Genomic DNA, 20175 nt, shown 5'->3' with positions numbered 1-20175 from the left:
CTTTGTATACCCAGCACTTAGCACACTGACACTAGTACATATTAGACACTTAATAAATATTTATTAATCCTGACACTGACTCTAATTTCCATAAGGGCCAAAGATCATACTATTAGATACAAAAAGGTTTGCCTAAAGACGGTTTTGGGTTTTTTAAAGAAATTTTAAACTTCAGAGGGAGAGCCCAGTCCAAGCAGACTTCTCAAAAGAGAGAGAGACAGCATTAGAGTTGACTGTGAGTCTTCATCCTCTTCTTCAGATGAAAAGCCAAACTGTCTTAAGTGAAAATGCCTCTGGGTGCCTGAAACATAGGGGACCTGAAATATCACCAATTTTTCTTTTCAAAACTAGGATATCTCAGGCAGAGAAGAGATTCCAGTTGGACAATCCTTCTAGTAGAAATCTATAAATGTATAAAGAGTCCTAAATATATCCTGGAGTACTTCCATAATGTAGCACTTCCCTACACAATCACAAGTTTGTTCCCAAAGAAGTTGCTACTCCTAGATTCAAAATACTTTTGCTCACAAAGGCTCATTGGTGCATCTATCCTTGTCAACTTGACACAGCTCAAAGCAAGGTCATTTGCTGGGATAGCATTCTAAGAATAATAGTTACAAAACATTCCCCCTATAAGCCTACATTATACATTCCCACAAATACCTATATATAATATCAGTGGGAAGAATGGATATATACACATATGGTAGAGAGGCACATGCTTAAGAAATACATTTGGCCAAGATGATTCACATTTTTGGTACTGCAAGCCCTTATTGTTATTTCCCTATTCACAGTGTCCTCATGTTTCTTTGAACTCCTTCCCCTCACTGCAAATGATCCTTGGGCCTACTCCACACCAGGCTGTTTGTTTTATGCCTTGTGACACTACAGAGAATGTTTTGATTATAAAAGGGTTTGGCCAATCAGAAGAAAAATTTCACACCTAGTAAATAGGTAATAAAGCATAGATGTCATTGTGCACTTCATTTAAGGCTTTAAAGCCTTATCTTTGTTACTTGCCTATTACTTTCTGTAATTTCATCAGGTGGACTAAGGGGAAATCCATTAATCTGGGGGCTCATAATCAATTCTCTCCTACAGACTTTTAATTGGTAAGTCTTTATTGTGTAGTAGAAAGAGTACAGAATTGGGATTTAATAAACCTGGGTTCCAGACCTGGTTTTTACAGAGATTCCAGGAGTATAATTCAGCCTCCCTGAGCCCCAGTTTTTCATCTATAATTGGATTAAATTAGTTCATTCAGTAAGTATGTGAGGTGTAAAAGATGATCTCCAAGCTGTCTAACATTTAACAAGCCCTCTTTTTACATTCTAAGATTCTATTTTCATAGCTCAATTGGCTTTTCTCTTTTTAAAAACCAAATTGGCCTAACATTTTTAAAAATTCAACCATTAATAATCAGAAAAAAAAATGTGTTAATAAGATTTAAGATCTTCTATTTCCTTCATCCTAATGGATATGCAATCCATGTATCACATTGCTTCATTATGCATATCTCTTTTACATTATTCTGAACAAGCCAGGAACTTCTGCTCACAATGTATAATATTTTAAATCTTTATAATGCACTGCTTTTTTAGAAGATTGGAGGAATCAAAGCCAGAGGGATGGTACAGCATGTCTGAGAACATCAATTAAATGATATGGCAGGCATCTACCTAGGTTTTCAAGTATTCTGAGTGTCCTATGAATGCAAAATTCTTAAAAAGATCTATTTTGCTTGAAATAACTTTATAAATGTCATTTTTACAATACAGTTTCCATATGTGATAAATAACACCAAAGGTTAATGTTTTAATTAAATTGGAAAAATGTTGAATTGTTATAAAATAAAATGCTACAAAATATCTTCAAGATTTTTTGTCAAATGAAATGTTATGAATACATAACTGATTACTAGATAATTATCTTTTATATAATTATAATCATGCTGGTTATATAACTGGCATAGTGGATAGAATTCAGACTCAGAGACTCAGCCTTCAACTCCTATTCCAGATAACTACTAGTCATAATGATCCTCCCTGAGTCTCAAATTTCCTCATCTATAAAATAAAAATAATTATAACATCTACTCACAGGGTTATTATGAAGTTCAGATGAGATCATGTATGTAAAACAGGATAAAAACTGCAAATCTTAAATCAGTAGGTAAATGTGCTGTGAACAAGCTTGTGCTCACAATGATCATAAAGCTAGTATTTGAAGAAACCTTACTTGTCCAAGATCACAAAAGCAATAAGCATCAGTAGCATGATTTGAACCTAGATCCTCTAAATCTAGAGATAGCACTCTTTCCATTATATGATATTATTATTATTACTAGTATTATTACACATACAATTTTTTAACATTTTTTAATTTTGCCTTTAAAAAGGATTCTTTCTAATATTAATATTTTATATTTGTATGCCATCATACAGTTTTGAAAGTTATTTCATTCTCTACAATCTTGTGTTCTTTTCCAAATGAAAAAACTGAAGCTTAGAAATGTTAGAAAATTTGCTCAAGGTCATATGGCCTAGTTGGTGGCAGAATTCAGACTAACACTGTTCTTTAATTCCTGGTCCAGACCTTAACCATAATAAAATTAATAATACCCAAACTTCTGGAAATTATTCAAAACATTACCAAAAGAAACATTATCAATTATCATTAAGAAAAAAGTATCATCAGATAAATTTCAACTGTGCTATGTTTCATTCTATCATAATAAAATTAACAAATATCACCAAGAGAAACTAATAATTGTTATTAAGAAAATAAATCTCAAACATGCTATATTTTATGTTTAGGTGAACCAAGTCCTCCATCAATCCATGGACAGCCTAGCAATGGAAAGAGTTTTAAACTTAGCATAATGAAACAAGATGACGGAGGGGCACCCATTTTGGAATATATTGTGAAATATAGAAGTGTAAGTACCCAATTCATTATATTCAATGTCTATTTTTAAATTTTACTGAGATGCGTTAAATCTAAGTCAACACACTTTTGAATTTTGAACATTTTCCAAGTTTAGAAACAATAAAAAATTATATGAATTCAAATGTAAATTTTTCTAACTGAAATTTATTATTCTAGGTTTTTGAAAACTGTTAAGAATCTTTCTAGACAGTGTCTAAACACATTACTGAAATGATAATTTAGCTTTATATGCTGGGCATTTAATCATTTCTAACATCATTGTTGATAAGTAGATACAAAGAGATACTTCACACATTCTATCAATTAGAGATTCATTTTGGCTTTACAGACTCCTCTTTTTTAAATAAAGAAGACCCTAGGAAAGTTTAAGCTAATGATTTATTCACATCTCATTAGAAACAACTTTAAAGCAAATAATCACTGAGCTGATATATCAGCTACACTTGAATGGATGTTTGGCAGAGTTTGGGGGGCAGGAAAAGGAAGGGAAAGTTTGGAACTTGAGAAATAGTCATAGTTTTTGATAAGATGAAAGCACTGGGCATTTCGGAAGCAGGAGAGATACTTAAAGGGAAATTCGAAAGTAAGAAAATAGTTGTCAGATTTTACACATAGAGTGAATCCATTCAAATCCCAAAAGGCTATGGTTACAGTTGGCTGGAATGCTTAATGCACTTTGTATCAACTCCCAAGGGCAGAAGTGAAAACTTTTAAACTTTAGTTTGTTCATCCAAACTTAACTAATAAGTCAGTTTATTCAGTGACTTTCCATATATTCCATAATCAGACAATTCACCGTATGAAAAATTTTTATACTCTAGATGTGTTAATGTTGGGGTAGGGTTTTAGTACCTCTGTATAAATGTCCTACTTTTCTCTAATTTCTTACAGTCCAATTAACATTCACTTTCCTATAAGTTCTTTCACAGAGCTGATTTTTTTTTTTAATCTAATCAAGGCAGAAAATCCAGAGGTTCTGGTAAATTCACACAAAGGTTCCCAGAGACACAGATACTCCCCTGGGTACCAGTGTAACTTTGACAAACCAGATTATGCCCATTTCAATAAATTAGACAATTTTTAACTATAAGGATACTCTGTCTTTCAGACAAATGTGTCTAACAATAAGAGTTCAAACTTGTAAAAATCACAGCATACAAATCAAAAGGGTAGTTGATTTAATAAAACAAATGCTTCTCACTCTAGGTATCTTCCTTCAAATCAGTAGTACTTTTATGCAGTGATTTCCTAAAGTCACAAAGCAAGAAACCAAAAGCATAATTATATAAGCATAACACAAAACAATATGACAAAATTAAAATTTGAAGCATAAATAAAACTTATTGCTTTTCAAATAATATTAAACCAGTCAAATAAATCTCCAAATCAGACACATGGAAGAAAAGTTTCATTCATTTATTAGTTTTAGTAACTTGTACTAGTTCCACTCAGAAATCAAGTAGAACGATTATCCCTTTTGCTGTCATAGCTACAAAAGTATATTGCCAGCAGTAGCTATTCAAAGCACACTTCAGCCATGCTCAAATTCCCCAGTTAATTTATAAATCCCAATGTAAATCCATATTTCAAATCAATTTTAAACCTTGTTTTATATGATTCTAGTTATGTCTCTACATCCACAAGAATTTTTTTAAGATTTGTGAAATCCAGCTTGGAAAACATGAATAATCTCAAAACTAATTCCAACTTTCTGAAAATGTTGTCTTAAGTGTAGCTCACAGCTTCCTTTTGCAGTGCCAGGCCTGAAGTCAGAAAGACTCATCTTCCTAAATTCAAATGTGGCCTCAGACACTTACTAGCTATGTGACTCTATCCAAGTCAATTTACCCTATTTGCTTCATCTGAAAAATGAGCTGGAGAAGAAAAGTCAAATACTTCCAATATCTTCACCAAAAAACCAAATTGTATTACAAAGTATCAGACAATTGAAAAACAACTAAGCAACAACGATATTTCTATTCCCTTACCTCAATAAATTAAACAACTTCCTGAAATTCTGTTTTTTTTTTCTTTCTGGCCCATCCTCGAAATTCTGATGATTGGGAAAGATGAGAATCTTGTGTTGTCCCTATTTGGGATAACTAGTTCAATATTCCTTCTGTTTGAGAATCAAATTTGAGGTACTTTTTAAATTGTCTACATTTAAGAATATTTTAAAACCTCTCAGTGCCTTTAATTGATTTTCAAATTTGTATTGTTGCAATGCAAATTATCACTAATTCGTTTTTTAAAATTTCCCCTTCTTTCTTTTCTTTTGCCAACTCCAATTAATATATACTTAACCTGGAATATTTAGAATTGAACATTTCTTTACTTATCCAATATCATTTCTTCATCATGATTCAGTATCATGCTTTATTTTTCTGATCAGAATTGAATCTGCAAGATTTAGAGATAGTTTCCCATTTTGCCAAGTAAATTCTTCAAAACAAAACAAGAGTTCCAAGATTTAATTTGAGAAGAGAAATTTGAGATAATTAAGGAAAAATTGAATATGAACAATCTTCAGCTTTATACTGGTAAATTTTAAGTCTACCAACTATATATCTTTTTTCTCCTTCTGTTTAACTTCTTTTAAAAGTAATCTACAGCTGGTACTTCTGCTTCCTATTTTCTCATTTTTCTAAATTTTCTGTACTCTGGTTTCCAACCTTATCATTCAACCAAAACTCTTCTCTCCAAAGTTGGAAGTGATCTTTTTTTTTAATAAAAAAAATTATTTTTACAAACACTTAGTATTTTTGCCTACTTGCCTCCCTCCCCATTGAACAGTAAAATAAAATAAAATAAAATAAAATAAAAACCTCATAACAAACAGGCATAATTCAAAGAAATAAATTCTTAAAACAGGCAAATACAAAAATATATATCTCAACCTGCATTTAAGATTCATCACTTCTATAAAAGGTAGATGCTATGTTTCATCTTCAACTCTTTGAACTTGACCTTATATCTTATGTCTGTCATGTGTCCATTTGTAGATCATCATAGTATATGTGAGATGTTAGTCTGTACTTCATTTCTGCCAAAATGTTTTCCAGTTTTCCTAGTAGTTTTTGTCACAGTCTTTATTCAAGTAACTGGGGTTTGGGGGGTTTTCACATACTAGGATAGAATATCCATTTGCCTTTGTATGATGTGTACCTATTTTGTGCCACTGATCAACATTTTTTTAATTATAGTTTTTATTTACCAGATATATGCATGGGTAATTTTACAGCATTGACAATTGCCAAACCTTTTGTTCCAATTTTCCCCCTCCTTCCCTCCACCCCCTCCCCCACACGGCAAGTTGACCAATACATGTTAAATATGTTAAAGTATAAGTTAAATACAATATATGTATACATGTCCAAACAGTTATTTTGCTATACAAAAAGAATCAGACTTTGAAATAGTGTACAATTAGCCTGTGAAGGAAATCCAAAATGCAGGCAGACAAAAATAGAGGGATTGGGAATTCTATGCAGTGGTTCATAGTCATCTCCCAGAGTTCTTTTGCTGGGTGTAGCTGGTTCAGTTCATTACTGCTCTATTGGAATTGATTTGGTTCATTTCATTGTTGAAGATGGCCACGTCCATCAGAATTGATCCTCATATAGTATTGTTGTTGAAGTATATAATGATCTCCTGGTCCTGCTTATTTCACTCAGCATCAGTTCATGTAAATCTATCCAGGCCTTTCTGAAATCATCCTGTTGGTCATTTCTTACAGAACAATAATAATCCATAATATTCATATAGCACAGTTTATTCAGCCATTCTCCAACTGATGGGCATCCACATAGTTTCCAGTTTCTGGCCACCACAAAGAGGGCTACCACAAACATTCTTGCACATACAAGTCTCTTTTCCTTCTTTAAGATCTCTTTGGGATACAAGCCCAGTAGTAGCACTGCTGGATCAAAGGGTATGCACAGTTTGATAACTTTTTGAGCATAGTTCCAAATTGCTCTCCAGAATGGCTGGATGTATTCACAATTTCACCAACAATGCATCAGTGTCCCAGTTTCCCCACATCCCCTCCAACATTCGTCATTATCTTTCCCTGTCACTCTAGCCAATCTGACAGGTGTGTAGTGATATCTCAGAGTTGTCTTAATTTGCATTTCTCTGATTAATAATGATTTGGAGCATCTTTTCATATGGTTAGAAATAGTTTCAATTTCTTCATCTGAGAATTATCTGTTCATATCCCTTGACCATTTATCAATTGGAGAATGGCTTGATTTCTTATAAATTAGAGTCAATTCTCTACATATTTTGGAAATGAGACCTTTATCAGAACCTTTGACTGTAAAAATGTTTTCCCACTTTATTGTTTCCCTTCTAATCTTGTCTGCATTAGTTTTGTTTGTACAAAAACTTTTCAATTTGATATGATCAAAATTTTCTATTTTGTGATCAATAATGATCTCTAGTTCTTCTTTGGACATAAATTCATTCCTCTTCCACAGGTCTGAGAGGTAAACTATCCTATGTTCCTCTAATTTATTTATAATCTCATTCTTTATGCCTAGATCATGAACCCATTTTGACCTTATCTTGGTGTTGTATGGGTCATATACCTAGTTTCTGCCATACTAATTTTCCCAACAATTTTTGTCAAACATTGAGTTCTTATGCCAAAAGCTGGGGTCTTTGGCTTTATCAAACACTAGATTATTAAAGTTATTGATTGTTTTGTCCTTTGAACCTAACCTATTCCACTGATCAACTAGTCTATTTCTTAGCCAATACAAAATAGTTTTGGTAACCACTGCTTTATAATATTGTTTTAGCTGATCATTTCACCAGTTACTATTTTCATAGTATAATTTGAGATAAAGTCCCTTCCCACCTTTTAAATCGCTATACTTGAGATTTATGACCTTTTGTTATTTAAAAAAAAAATTTCTTTTTTTTTTTTCTAAATCCTTAAAATAAGCTTTTGATAGTTTAAATGGTATGGCACTGAATTTAGGTAGTATTGTCATTATTTATTATTTTTATTGCTTTGGATTAATCATGAGCAATGAATATTTCTCCAATAGTTAAGTCTGAAAAGTATATTTTATAATTGGATATATATGCTTCCTATTGTCCATCTTGGTAGATAAACTCCCAAATATTTATTTTTAACTTCTGTAATTATTTTTAATGGATTTTCTCTTTCTAGATCTTCCTGCTGGGTTTTGTTGGTATCACACGGGGATGCTGATGACTTACATAGATTTATTTTGTATGTTGACACTTTGGTGAAGTTTTTAATTGTTTCATTTAATTTTTTTTATTGACCCTTTTCTCCTAAATGATTATCATCATGTCATCTGAAGAAATTAATAATTTTACTTCTCTTTGCTTGTACTTATTTCTTCAATTTCTCTTTCTGGTCTTATTCCTATAACTAGTATTTCTAGCATGTTAAATTGTAGAGGTGTTAATGAGAATCTTTGCTTTATGTTTGATTTTATTGTAAAGTCTATAACTTTTATCCATTATCTATTTTATTTGGTCTTAGATAGATGTTATTTCCTATATTAAGGAAAGATTCTTTTATAACTTAGTTTTCTAGATTACTAACAAAATAGGTGCTATATTTGTCAAAAGTCTTTTCCGTATCCACTAATATAATTGTGGTGTTTATTATTTATATTTTAATATATTAAGTTATATTTATAATATCCATTATGTTGAACCAGTTCTGCCTTCCTGATATAACTTAACTTGGTTAGAGAGTGTAAGCTTTCCAGTATGTTATATTCTATTTGATTTTTTTTTTCATTGCTATTAGGGATATTGATAGTTTTCATTCTCTGCTTTATCTTTCCTTAGCTTAGGTATCAAGGTCAAATTTGTATAAAAAGAGATTGAATGTCTTTTTTTCTCTTATGACATAAAGTAATAGTTTATACAGTTTTTATAATATTATAATTAATTTGCTTTTCAAATGATAGAATTTATTTGTAAGTCCTGGTCATGATTATTTAGGAGTTTATAACTTTTTAAATTTTTTTGATATGTAGTTATTTAAATGGTTTATTTCTTCTGTTAATTTGGTTATTTAATATATCTGTAAGTATGTTTCTCCTAAGTTATAGTTTTGTTAGCATATAGTTAGACAACATATTTCTGATACTTTACTTCCTCTTCAATGATAATGAATTCTTTTTCATTTTTGATGTGAACTGCTTGGTATTTTTTTTTAAGCTTAGTTTAGTTAACTTCATTTAATTAGTTTTTTTAAAATAGTTTCCAGTTTTATTTTAACACCTAACTCTTAAAAGTTGTTGAGAATAAAATGGGATATTATAAAGCACTTTGCAGACTTTCAAGTACTATGTGAATGCTAGCTTTTCTTAACTATTTATAAATTCACTGGGTTTTTGTTTGTTTTTTTGTTGTCATTAATTTCTTAATTATTCAGAACTTCTACTTTGTTGCTTGGTTAAAAGGATTTGAACTTGTGCTTTTTCAGTTTTGTTTTTTAACTTGTGTATCTAAGTCTTTGATTTCTCTTTCTTTCATTTGTTCATGAAAGTTTTTAGAAATATAAATATTTTACCAGGAACTGTTTTAGCTGTATCTCCCAAAGTTTTGCTGTTATAATTTTTCTTTGATTAAATTTCCTTTTGTTTCCATAATTTCTTCTTTGACCCACCATTCTTTAGAATTGTGTAATTTAGTCTCAATTGTATTTAAATTCTCTTTTCAAGGGCCCTTTATTTAATATAATTTTATTTCAGTCTTATTAGTTCTGTTTTACTACATTCTTATGGTTTTTTTATCCCAATGTATAGTGGGGTTTTTAATAGCCTCACAAAATAAGAGGTACATAATTCCTTTCTATTCCCATTTAGTAATCACCAGAGATCTGTCATCTATAATTTTTCTAAAGTTATATTCATGCATGCTTAACTTCTATATCTTCTTTTATCTTTGATTAGATTTATTTAGGTCTGGAAGGGTTTTGAAGTTCACTGCTATTTTAGACTTACTATTTATCTCTCCAATTTGATCAGTTTTTCTATAAATATTCAGATAGCATGATATTTATTCTTACATATTAAGTTTTATATTTATTTATTAGCTCTGGCATCTTTAAACTCAGTATTTCTAAACTCTCAACTTTAACAACCTCTTCTCAATCCCCATCCTTTTTGTCTACTTTGCAGCACTTAACACTGAGGAACACTTTCTCATGAATTTTCTCTTCAGTCTTGGTTTTTATGACCCTCTACTCTTTTACTTCTCATTTCTTCTCTGTTTCTTTTAAGAATATATTCCTTTAAGCTATCAACAGTCAGGCTGCTGGAAAGAGCAAAAGAGCTTTGTTTAAGAGAAACTGCTAAAATCAGTATATAAAAGAATATAGTTTTCAATTAAGATGGGAGAAGTATAGTTCCCAGAAGGGGCAGACATTTACATAAATAAAAAGGGTATAGATCACATTATAAAAGTTGCAAGGTGATATCCTTTTATATATGAGAATAATTTGATGAATGAGCAAGAGAAAAGAAAATCTTTTATATATTAAAATGAAATTTTACATGCAAGCATAAAGAAACAGGAATTTGGCCTCCAGCCTAGGCTGAACCTGAAATAAAAAAATAAAAAAATAAAAAACAGGGAAGGAATTCTAATCCAAAAGGGAGCCTGTAATTCAGTGGTGCTAAACTTGTGGAACCTCCCAGCATCCTAGATCAGGAACTTGTAGAGCTTAGACCATGCAGGGAATGAGCAGAAATTCCCCCCTGAGACATCACTTTGGGGCACTGAAAACTTGCTGCTTCCAGCCTGAGCTGTCCCTGATAACCTGGATTAACACAAAAATAGTACCCCCAAAATGCACCAAGAGGACCCAAAAGAATGGAAGTTTAGCATGGATAATTGCCTCACATACAAGAAGTACATGTCATAACAAAGTACAAAGATAAGGAATAAGGTGGGAAAATGAGAACAACAAGGAAAAAAAAAAAAAAAAAGAATCTCACCATAAAGAGTTATTGTGAGAGAGAAGTTCAAGATACAAACCAAGAAAAGAATGATTCCAGAACAGTTTTAAATAGAAGCAAAAACCTCAAAGAAAAACTGTGGCTTGGATATACATCCAGTTTAACTTTCTGAAAGAAATAAAGCAATAATTATAAAAAAGCTAAAAATGACATTTTTAAGGACAGCTTGTATACAGTGGATACAGTGCCCATTGTAGAATCAGGAAGACACTTCATGAGTCTGACTCTAGCCTCAGACATTTACTTGTTTAGTTTGTGTAATTGATTCTCAATCCTGTTTGCCTCAGTATACTCTCCTGAAATTAGAATTGATCAAATAGAAGCTATGAGAGTCCATGAGACAATAAGAAATGTTAAAACAAAGTCAGAAGATGGGGTGGGGGGTAGAAGAGAAGAAAATGGACGCTATCTTATAGCCAAAAAAAAAAAAAAAAACTTGACCTGAAAAACAGATGAGACAATTTACTAATCACTGGACTATCTAAAATCCATGACTAAAACCAAAAACCGAGACATCATAATTTTGAAAAAATCACAAAATCTCCCAGATCCCTTAAGAGATGAGAGCAAGATAGAAATAGAAAAAAGCCACCAGTTGCTTCCTAAAAGAACCCTCAAAATGAAAACTCTTAGAAATATTATAGCCAAAATCCAGAACTTCCAGGTCAAAAGAAAAACTACTTCAAGTTGCCAGAAAGAAAGAAAGAATTCAAGTATCAAGGAGCCACAGCCAAAATTATATAAGATTTAATAGGTATCAAGAGACAATATTACAGAAAGAAAAAAAAACTAGACTAATATACAAAAATAACTTATTCTGAATATAAATTTCCTTGGGGGGGTAAAAGTAGGAAATTGAAATTTAATGAAATAAAAGACTTGCAAGTATTCCTGATGAATTCAGAGTTCAATAGAAACAGAAGTCAAGAGAAGTATAAAAATATAAAATGAATGATCATTCACAGGTGATTAAACAAGGATAAATTGCTTAAATTCTTATCTGGGGAGACATATAGCCTCTCATATTGTCACCAGGGATCCATGAAAGAGTATAATTAAGGGGCCAGCAAGTAATAACATTATATTTTTATTACCTTAAAAGGAGAATGGAAAGGGAGAAGGAAAAGAATATACTGAGAAGAAGGAAAAGGAATGGAAAAATGGGGAAATTCTCATATAATTGATAGAGTAGGAAGAGGAGTCAGGTAACTTAAAGCTCACTCTCATCTGAATTAATCAAAGGAGAGAAAAATACACACAGATAAACCTAGAGTTAGATTTTTAAAAAATACATTTCACCCTACAGGAAAACAGGAAATGAAACATATTGGGAGAATAATAGGGAGCACTTATTAAGGGAAGGAATATTCCAGAGGAAAACAACTCAAACAGGACTGGAAAACAGAGAGAAGGAAAAGTTCTAAATGGATATTTTAGACATAGACAGTGATAAAAAAATAATAATAATAACTAAGCATAGAACTTATTACACTCATAGTCAGAGAAAGAGTTTATGAATAAACAAGAAATTCTTAGGTAAAATGAGGAAATGAAATGGACAATTTTGATTACACAAAATTTAAGATTTTTGCACAAATAAAATCAGTGTAGCTAAAATTAGATGAAAAGCAAGCAAAAAATTTAGAGGGGAAAAAAATCTTTGTACCAAATTTCTCTGATAAAGGCCTCATTTCTATAATGTATTTGAAAATAATTCAAATCTGTAAAAATAAGAGCCATTTTTCCAACTCTCAGAGGATATATAAATAGACAGTTTTCAGAGAAAGAAATCCAAAATATCAAGTCATATTTTTAAATGCTTTAATTCATTAAAAATTAAGAGAAATGCAAATTAAAATCACTTTGAGGTATCACCTAACATTCATCAGATTAATAAAGTTGAGAACAAAGGAAAATGATGAATTTTGGAGAGAGCTATGGGAAAATAGGTATATCAGCATACTACTGGTAGAATTGTAAACCAGTTCTGCCTTTCTAGAAAGCAATTTGGAAGTATCGCATAAAGCTATTATAACATATCCTTTGACCCAGTGATACAACTACTAATATGGATACTAGGTCTATACCCCAAGAGGTCAAAGAAAGAGAGAAAGGATTCATGTGTACCAAGAAAATATAAATACAAATTAGCTCTTTTTGTGGTGGCAAAGAATTGGGCATTTATCAATTTGGTAATAGTTAAACAATGTATGTTACAAGAATGTGATGAAATACTCTCATGCTACAAAAATAATGAAGATGGTTTCAAAGATACGTGGAAGACTTGAATGAAGGAAGCAGAACTAGAACAATATTTCTTATACAGTAACAATATTAGAGACAAACAGCTTGGAAATACTTAAGATCCCTAATCAGCACAATGACCATCGTGTGGCTCCACAGGATTCATGATGAAACATTCTACCTTTATCCAGATAGAGAACTCAACTCAGATTGAGGCATATTTTTGGTACATGGACAATGCTAGAATTTGTTTTGCTTATTAACTATGTTTGTCAGGGTTTTTTTGCCTGCAGATAGAAAGATATGGAGAAGCAAGAGGAAGAAAATTCAGACTTGAAAATAAAATAAAATTGAACTTAAAAAAAAAGAGAGAGAGATTTAGCAAATAGTAGAATTTGGCAGAATTATGTAACAATAGCAGCTAGAGAGTTAGATAGCAGGAAGATTTCTGCTACTGGTGCATTACTCGTAATTGTTGAGGCCTGATTCGTCAAAGCAGTGTGAGGAGCCCACCCTAAATGGGGTATGGGTGGTCTGGGATGAAGGGACAATTTTCCTTTCCAGTTTTCTCCAGCAGAAGCCTGCCTCTATTATCCTCCCTCTGATCTTCATTCTCCTTTCTGAGTTTCCCTTCAGCCTAAAAACTAGTCCAAGCATCCTCATCCTTTTAAAAAATACACCACAAAAACAAACAAACAAAAACCTACTCTCACTAACTCCTACTATCTCTATTGGCTGCCATCCTAGATCTCTCTTAACTTACTTAGAAAAAATTCTTTTTAAAAAAACCATGTATGATAGTGTTTCTACTTATTATATTCTCACTCTCTGCTAAATACTCTAAAGTCTGGCTTCTGTCTCTATCCTTGTGCTAAAATTGCTCTCTCCATTGATCTCTTTCCCCCTATTGGAGACTTGTTGGGATTAGGTGACTTACCCAGAATCACACAGCTATTGTCTAAATTCAAATTTGAACTCGGGTCCTCTTAACTTTAGGGTCAAGTGCTCTGTCCACTGCACCCTGTCCCTCCATTGATCCCTTAATTGACAAGGCTCTGAATTGCCTTTTAGCATTATACTGTGAAAGAGTTGAGGTCTCTCATTGGAGCCTGTTTCTCCGCTGCCTTTTATGGTGTGTAAGGAATAAGCAGAAAAGGAAAATCTAGGCTTTGCAATCAGTTTGCCCTTGGAGTAAGTGACCAACCTTCAGTGAGTAAGTGAACAATCCATCTGAGTCACCATTCCACTAAACAAGCATCAAAAAACTCTCAGAGTTCCTCAAGCCTATTTTGTACCCAAGTGATTGGAAGTGTTGCCAATATCCTAAACCTTGAATTAATTCCCTGATATAATTAAGTCCTGAGAATTGTTCTAATGCCGTGTGTAAGGATAAACTAATCTGACATCCTTGGGATCAAGGAGATGGTATTGCTGTCACTACCAGGTTTCTGTAGATGTATTCTCACCCTTCCCAACAGGTACCAACAGGGTGATCAGCAGTGTTGATTACTTCATTTAGAGTTGACAATTAAGATTAGCCGAAGAAACAGTGTCAGTAGAGTGATAAAGACAGAAGCTGGAATGCAGGGTGTTTAGCAGAGAGTGAGAATAAAGATAAGTAGAAGCACTGATTCTACTTATAAAGAGAAGTAGAAGCTTTTTCAAGGAATTTTTCTAAGAAGGATTAAAATGGCAGTCAGTAGAGCTGGTAAGGATCTAATGAGGGTCATTGTTGTTGTTAGGATAAGGTTATTTGAGCTAGTTTGTAGGAAGTAGGGAAAGAACAAAGAGAGAGTGATTGAAGATGAGAGGAAGGATCAATGTGGCAGGCTTTTGCTGGACAAGATTGAAGATGTAGACTTTCTTCTTGCTTCCTCATTGTCCTCTTTCCCCAGACACCTGGACCAACTTAGAGTGCTTGGGTAGTCAGAGCAATATGGCTTCTTATACTGTTTTGATGAAATAGGTCTTATTAACTAGTCTTGCTAGCAACATGGAAAACTGTCAGACCTCACTATTTGCTGTGTTACTATTGCCTTGTGATCAGATACCATCAGTCCTGGTGATACACCAACAGACACCCCCCTCCAATATTATGATCAGATATTTTAATATCACCTTTGTTATTTTCAGAACTTTTCTAAATGTCCTGTACTTAAACTGTATTATTTGTGCTGTCTCCTCCAAATCGATTGTGAATTCCTTGAGAGGAGGGAACGTCTTGCATTTTCTGTTTGTATCCTCAGGGATCAGCCACAGAGCATGTGGCTAATAAATGCATTTTCATTCTTGGGATCAAGAATAGATATTGAGGGATCGGACTGGTGAGAAAGGGTATCTCTTCATGTTATGAAGGAAGAGATAGTAGAGGATAACATCAAGAGAAATGTGAGATGAGGAAAGGGGGAGAAAAGGGAATCCATTGAAACAATTTTCTTGGTAAAATATGATGTGAGGTCTTTAGTTCAAAGCATGGGGGAGGGATACAGTGAAATATTTTAAGAAGAAGGAAAAGGTTTGGGTCAGCTACTGTGGTGTGATAGAGAAGCAATCAGAGAGGGCCTTAGAGACTCCTTAAGTCCCTGTGGACTATCCTGTCTTGATGTTTTCATGTCAAAGACTTTGGAGTGGTTTGTCATTTCCTTCTCCAATGGATTAAGGCAAATAGAGGTTGTGACTTGCCAGAGTTATGCAGTTAAGTGTCTGAAGCCAGATTTAAATTCAGATCTTCCTAATTTCCTAAGTTTAGCACTCTATCCACTGTATATATTCATGATATGTAAGCTCAGCTAGGAAGCATATAGTCTAGGAGCCAGTCAACAACAGTTTGCATTTTCTCCATTTCTACTTAACAGCACACAAGTAGAAAAACAGCAGGTAGCTGGTAAGAGTAATCCATGAATGAAGGTAGATAATGTTAACTACCATTGCTACTTATCTCTAAAAATTAAAATATTAATTATTGAATCATTGTTATTCTATTCTAGATAATAAACTCCATACACATTGTCTTTGAAATTTTTTGTGATTGCCTATTTCAGAGACAAAAACTCAAGAGTATTTATGGGATAGTGAATCTCATTATCCATAAATTCCCTGCTGGAAAATATAAATGGTTTCCATCACTTTCACATGATGACAATCACTTTCTTAGTGTAGGAGTACTAGTATCTATACAAAGGGTATTCACATTTTCATGGGACATTGGTGCACATGTGAAATAGATGACTGAATCTTTACAAGTACTTGTTCATATCTGTCAGTCCAGCGGTCTTCAAATAGTTTCTGAGGGTTCAGGAACCTTTCTTGCTCTTCTTCCAGTTCTTTTCAATTATATATCTACAAGTTAAAAGATTAATCAGAAATTAATTTAATTAGAATTTAAATTCACTGTTTACAGATTTGTTAGCAAATACCGTAGTCTAGCCAACTTAGAATTCAGTAGCTACATATTGCTGATATTTTGCAGTCTACATACTTGACAGAAGTTCTATAGAACCTGTCATTTAATAACTTCTAATATAAGCTTCTTCTAGCAAGTCCAGGACTTTTATCAGTCTTTTTTCATGTACTTCCAAGGATCATTCCAAAGAAAATGACATCATCTAAGTACACAAACAACTCTATGTAATTCACATCCCCTCGTTCTCCATTAACTTTTAAAAAGTACAAAATGTCTCAAGATGTTTTGGGAGCCTCAAAAATTGAGATATTTTAAACTGGTAAAAATTTAGCTGAGCAGATGAATGTTACATGCTTTTTCTTTTTCTCTGCCATAAGAATCTGATAGTACTCATATAGAAATCAGTATTAGAAACTACTTGCTATCTAGCAGATAATCCAGTAGGCCATTTTATTTGCCTTGTGCAAATTCTGGTAGTCTACACACATTCACCTTTCCTCATTTTTTTCTACCCCTATTGTACACAATAAGTATATGCTACTGAACTCTTGGATGATACCATTGCCCAGAAGATCTTTCAGATGATTTCTGAAATCCTCTAACATATATTGCAGAACCTTCCTAGGCTGCCCTTGAAAAAATGATGTAAATTCTGCAAATTATTCCTTGGATGCCTCCCATAGTACAGTGTTGCAATGAAAAGATACTTGTCTTCATGCTGAACTTTTCCCTTAATCCCTCCGTTTTTTAAAAGAACTGAAATGTCACCGAAGTCAGAATTCTTATGATCTAATTCCAAGTCATCGAGCCACTGCTCTCGGTTTATTCTTTGCAAATATTTGCTCTTCATCTTCCTATAAGCTTTTACTTAGGCTGTATATATAGCTAAAGTATATGTATATTGAATCGCAGTCTTGCTGCTTACAGTATCCAACTAATAATTAAAACAAGTAGAAGTTGGTTCTTGCAGTGATTTTCCAGAGGTAGTTACTGGATCTGAATATATCAGACCCATGATGTTCACCTTCCTGCTGACACCCATACTGAAGCATCTCTCTTTCTGGAGTATGGGAAAAGACAGCTTTGTCTCCCACCACTCAGTTCTGAGTCACAGGTCTAAAGGAAGAGACATACATATGAGATGGCATTTGGGAGTGAAGAGTAGTTGTGGGCACTAACCTGTGCAATGAGCAAGGTGCAAGTTCAGAAGCAAGAAGCAACAGTGTGGCTTGAACTCCAAGAACCAAGCAGGGTCTCACTTCTAGCATCTAGCCTAATCTGAAATCTGTAGAGAAATAACCTGGGTAGGAATCCAAGACCAAAGGGAAGTCTATAGTTTTGTGCTTCTGAAACCAGCAAAATTTCCAGCCAGCTAATAGTGACTAATAGCAGGTTTAGTCCCAAACCAAATCAGGCTTGCGGCACTTAGACAGAAGATATCAATCATACTTTACTTTACCCTTGGTATATTGGGAACACCAAAAGCTTTCAAGAAGCCAGTCTGTTCTATCTTGAATGTCAAGAATAACATAACACTCTGTATTCCAAGAAAGCAGTCACAGGATGAGATCAGACTTTGCTTCCAGAAGTACTCAGAGGTCAGTCCTAATATAAAGACCAGAGTCAGAAAGTTGACTAGAAGAATGAACAACAAAAGAAAAACCAAAAACTGTTGTGCCTACATAGTTGCTTAGGACACAAACCCAGAAGAGAATGATTCCAAAACATCTATAAGCAGTGCCTTAAAGAAAATGCAATTTGTGTACTCATTCGAAGAAAGTTCTTAAAAAAGATAAAGCAAAAAATGTTTAAAGTGTTAGAAAATATATTTTTTATGAATGAAATGACATTACTACAAAAAAGTGGAAAATAAATAAGAGCTATGGAAGACTTGGAAAGAGAATTAACAATTTGGCACAAGAGGTAGAAAATATTGCCCAAGACAAAAATTCCCTGAAAATTAAAATGGATCTAATAAAAGCAAATGATGACTTCATTAAATAACAAGAAATACTAAAAACAAAGTCAAAAGACTGAAAAAAGAAGGAAATATAAGTCATCTCATAGAAAAAGCAACTGGCCTAGAAAGCAGATTGAAGAAAAAAATTTAAGAATCAATGGATCACTTGAAATCCATGACCAAATAAAAGAGTATGAATATCTTATTTCAAGAATAAGAGAAACTGCCTAGATCTCTAAGAATTCATGAAATGGAATGAAGATGGAACATGAAAATGGAAAAAGATTCAGTAATCATTTCCTGAAAGAAATCCTCAAATGAAAATTCTCACAATCCAGAGCTCTCAAGTCAGAAAAAAAAATACTACAAGCATCAGAAAGAAATAGTTCAGTACAGAAGAATCATAGTAGGATCATACAGAATTTAGCTGCCACTGTTGTAAAAGAGTGGAGAGCTTATTCCAGAAAATAAAGATTTAGGCTTATAATAAGAATAATTTATCCAAAAAAGCTGAGTATAATCATAGTACAGGTGAGGAAAGAGGAAGAAAGAGGGACCTTTAATGAAATAGAAGATAATCCTGATGAAAAAACCGGAACTGTGTAGAAACTTTGAAGTTAAAACCAGTAATGAAGAGAAACACAGATATATAAACATGAATAAATAATAAGGGACTAAACAAAAATAAACTGCTTTTATTATGGAATGACATTTGTGATCCCTCTAACACTATCATCATCAGAGGTGAAAAAGGGAGACTAGTTAAAGAAGACCTAGGAGTGGTTCTAATTGATTATCTTAGAGGAATATACTATTTGAGGAAGGGAAACAAAGATTGGGGGAAAATTATCTCATATATTCTTAATTGGGTCACTCAAGTAGAAATATATCCAAATAGGAGACAGCAGGGAGCATATGAACACTGAACCTTTATCTTATATGAACAGGCTGATTGAAGAAAAAAAATAGATAGATAGATAGATAGATAGATAGATAGATAGATAGATAGATAGATAGATAGATGGATGTTCACATGAATTCAGTACAGAACTACATTTAATTCAAGGAAATAAGAGGGAAAATAGATTAAGGGAGAAGTTAATCCTAAACAAAACAAACTCTTAAGATGTACAAAAAAAATTCAAAGAATTGAAATATGAAGAAGCAATCAGAGAATAGATCAAATATTACTATGCTATGATAAATGATGGAGATGATTTCAGAAAAAACAGAAAGCCATATATGAATTGATTGATGTAGAATACAGTGAACAGAATTAGGAGAACAATGTGTACAGTTACAACATTATTATAAAGAAAAACAATTTTGAAAGACTAAGAAACTCTGATCCATGTAATCACCAACCAGAATTTCAGAGGAATGATGATGAAGCATGTTACCCATCTCCTGTTGGAAAGATGAAAACTCGATGTGAAAAATGAGATATCTATATACATATGTTTATGTATGTGTATATACATTATGTAAATATATGTATATCTTTTTTTGGTATGGTTAATGTGGGTTGTTTTGTTTGATTAAAAATGTTTGTAAAGGGGTTTTTATTTTTCTTTTATTCTCAGTGGGAGGTATGGGGTATC

At 32.8% G+C, this 20175-nt stretch overlaps 1 protein-coding gene across 4 annotated transcripts in view; it reads left to right on the top strand.

The window, feature by feature from the left end:
• Positions 1 to 20175, top strand: part of NCAM2 (neural cell adhesion molecule 2) — a 271041-nt gene that overhangs the window by 206326 nt on the left and 44540 nt on the right. For 3 of the 4 annotated variants that reach the window (XM_074300617.1, XM_074300614.1, XM_074300615.1), the window contains one exon: positions 2820 to 2941. In XM_074300617.1, coding sequence (XP_074156718.1) covers positions 2820 to 2941 — 122 coding nt within the window. Of the gene's footprint in view, positions 1 to 2819; positions 2942 to 8131; positions 8262 to 20175 lie in introns of those variants that run through there. The other variant, XM_074300618.1, reaches the window with a different exon arrangement.

The sequence above is a fragment of the Sminthopsis crassicaudata genome, chromosome 3, assembly GCF_048593235.1.
Source record: "Sminthopsis crassicaudata isolate SCR6 chromosome 3, ASM4859323v1, whole genome shotgun sequence".
Classification (NCBI taxonomy): domain Eukaryota; kingdom Metazoa; phylum Chordata; class Mammalia; order Dasyuromorphia; family Dasyuridae; genus Sminthopsis; species Sminthopsis crassicaudata.
The sequence above is the reverse complement of the archived record's forward strand: the minus strand, read 5'-3'. Positions and strand labels throughout refer to the sequence as shown.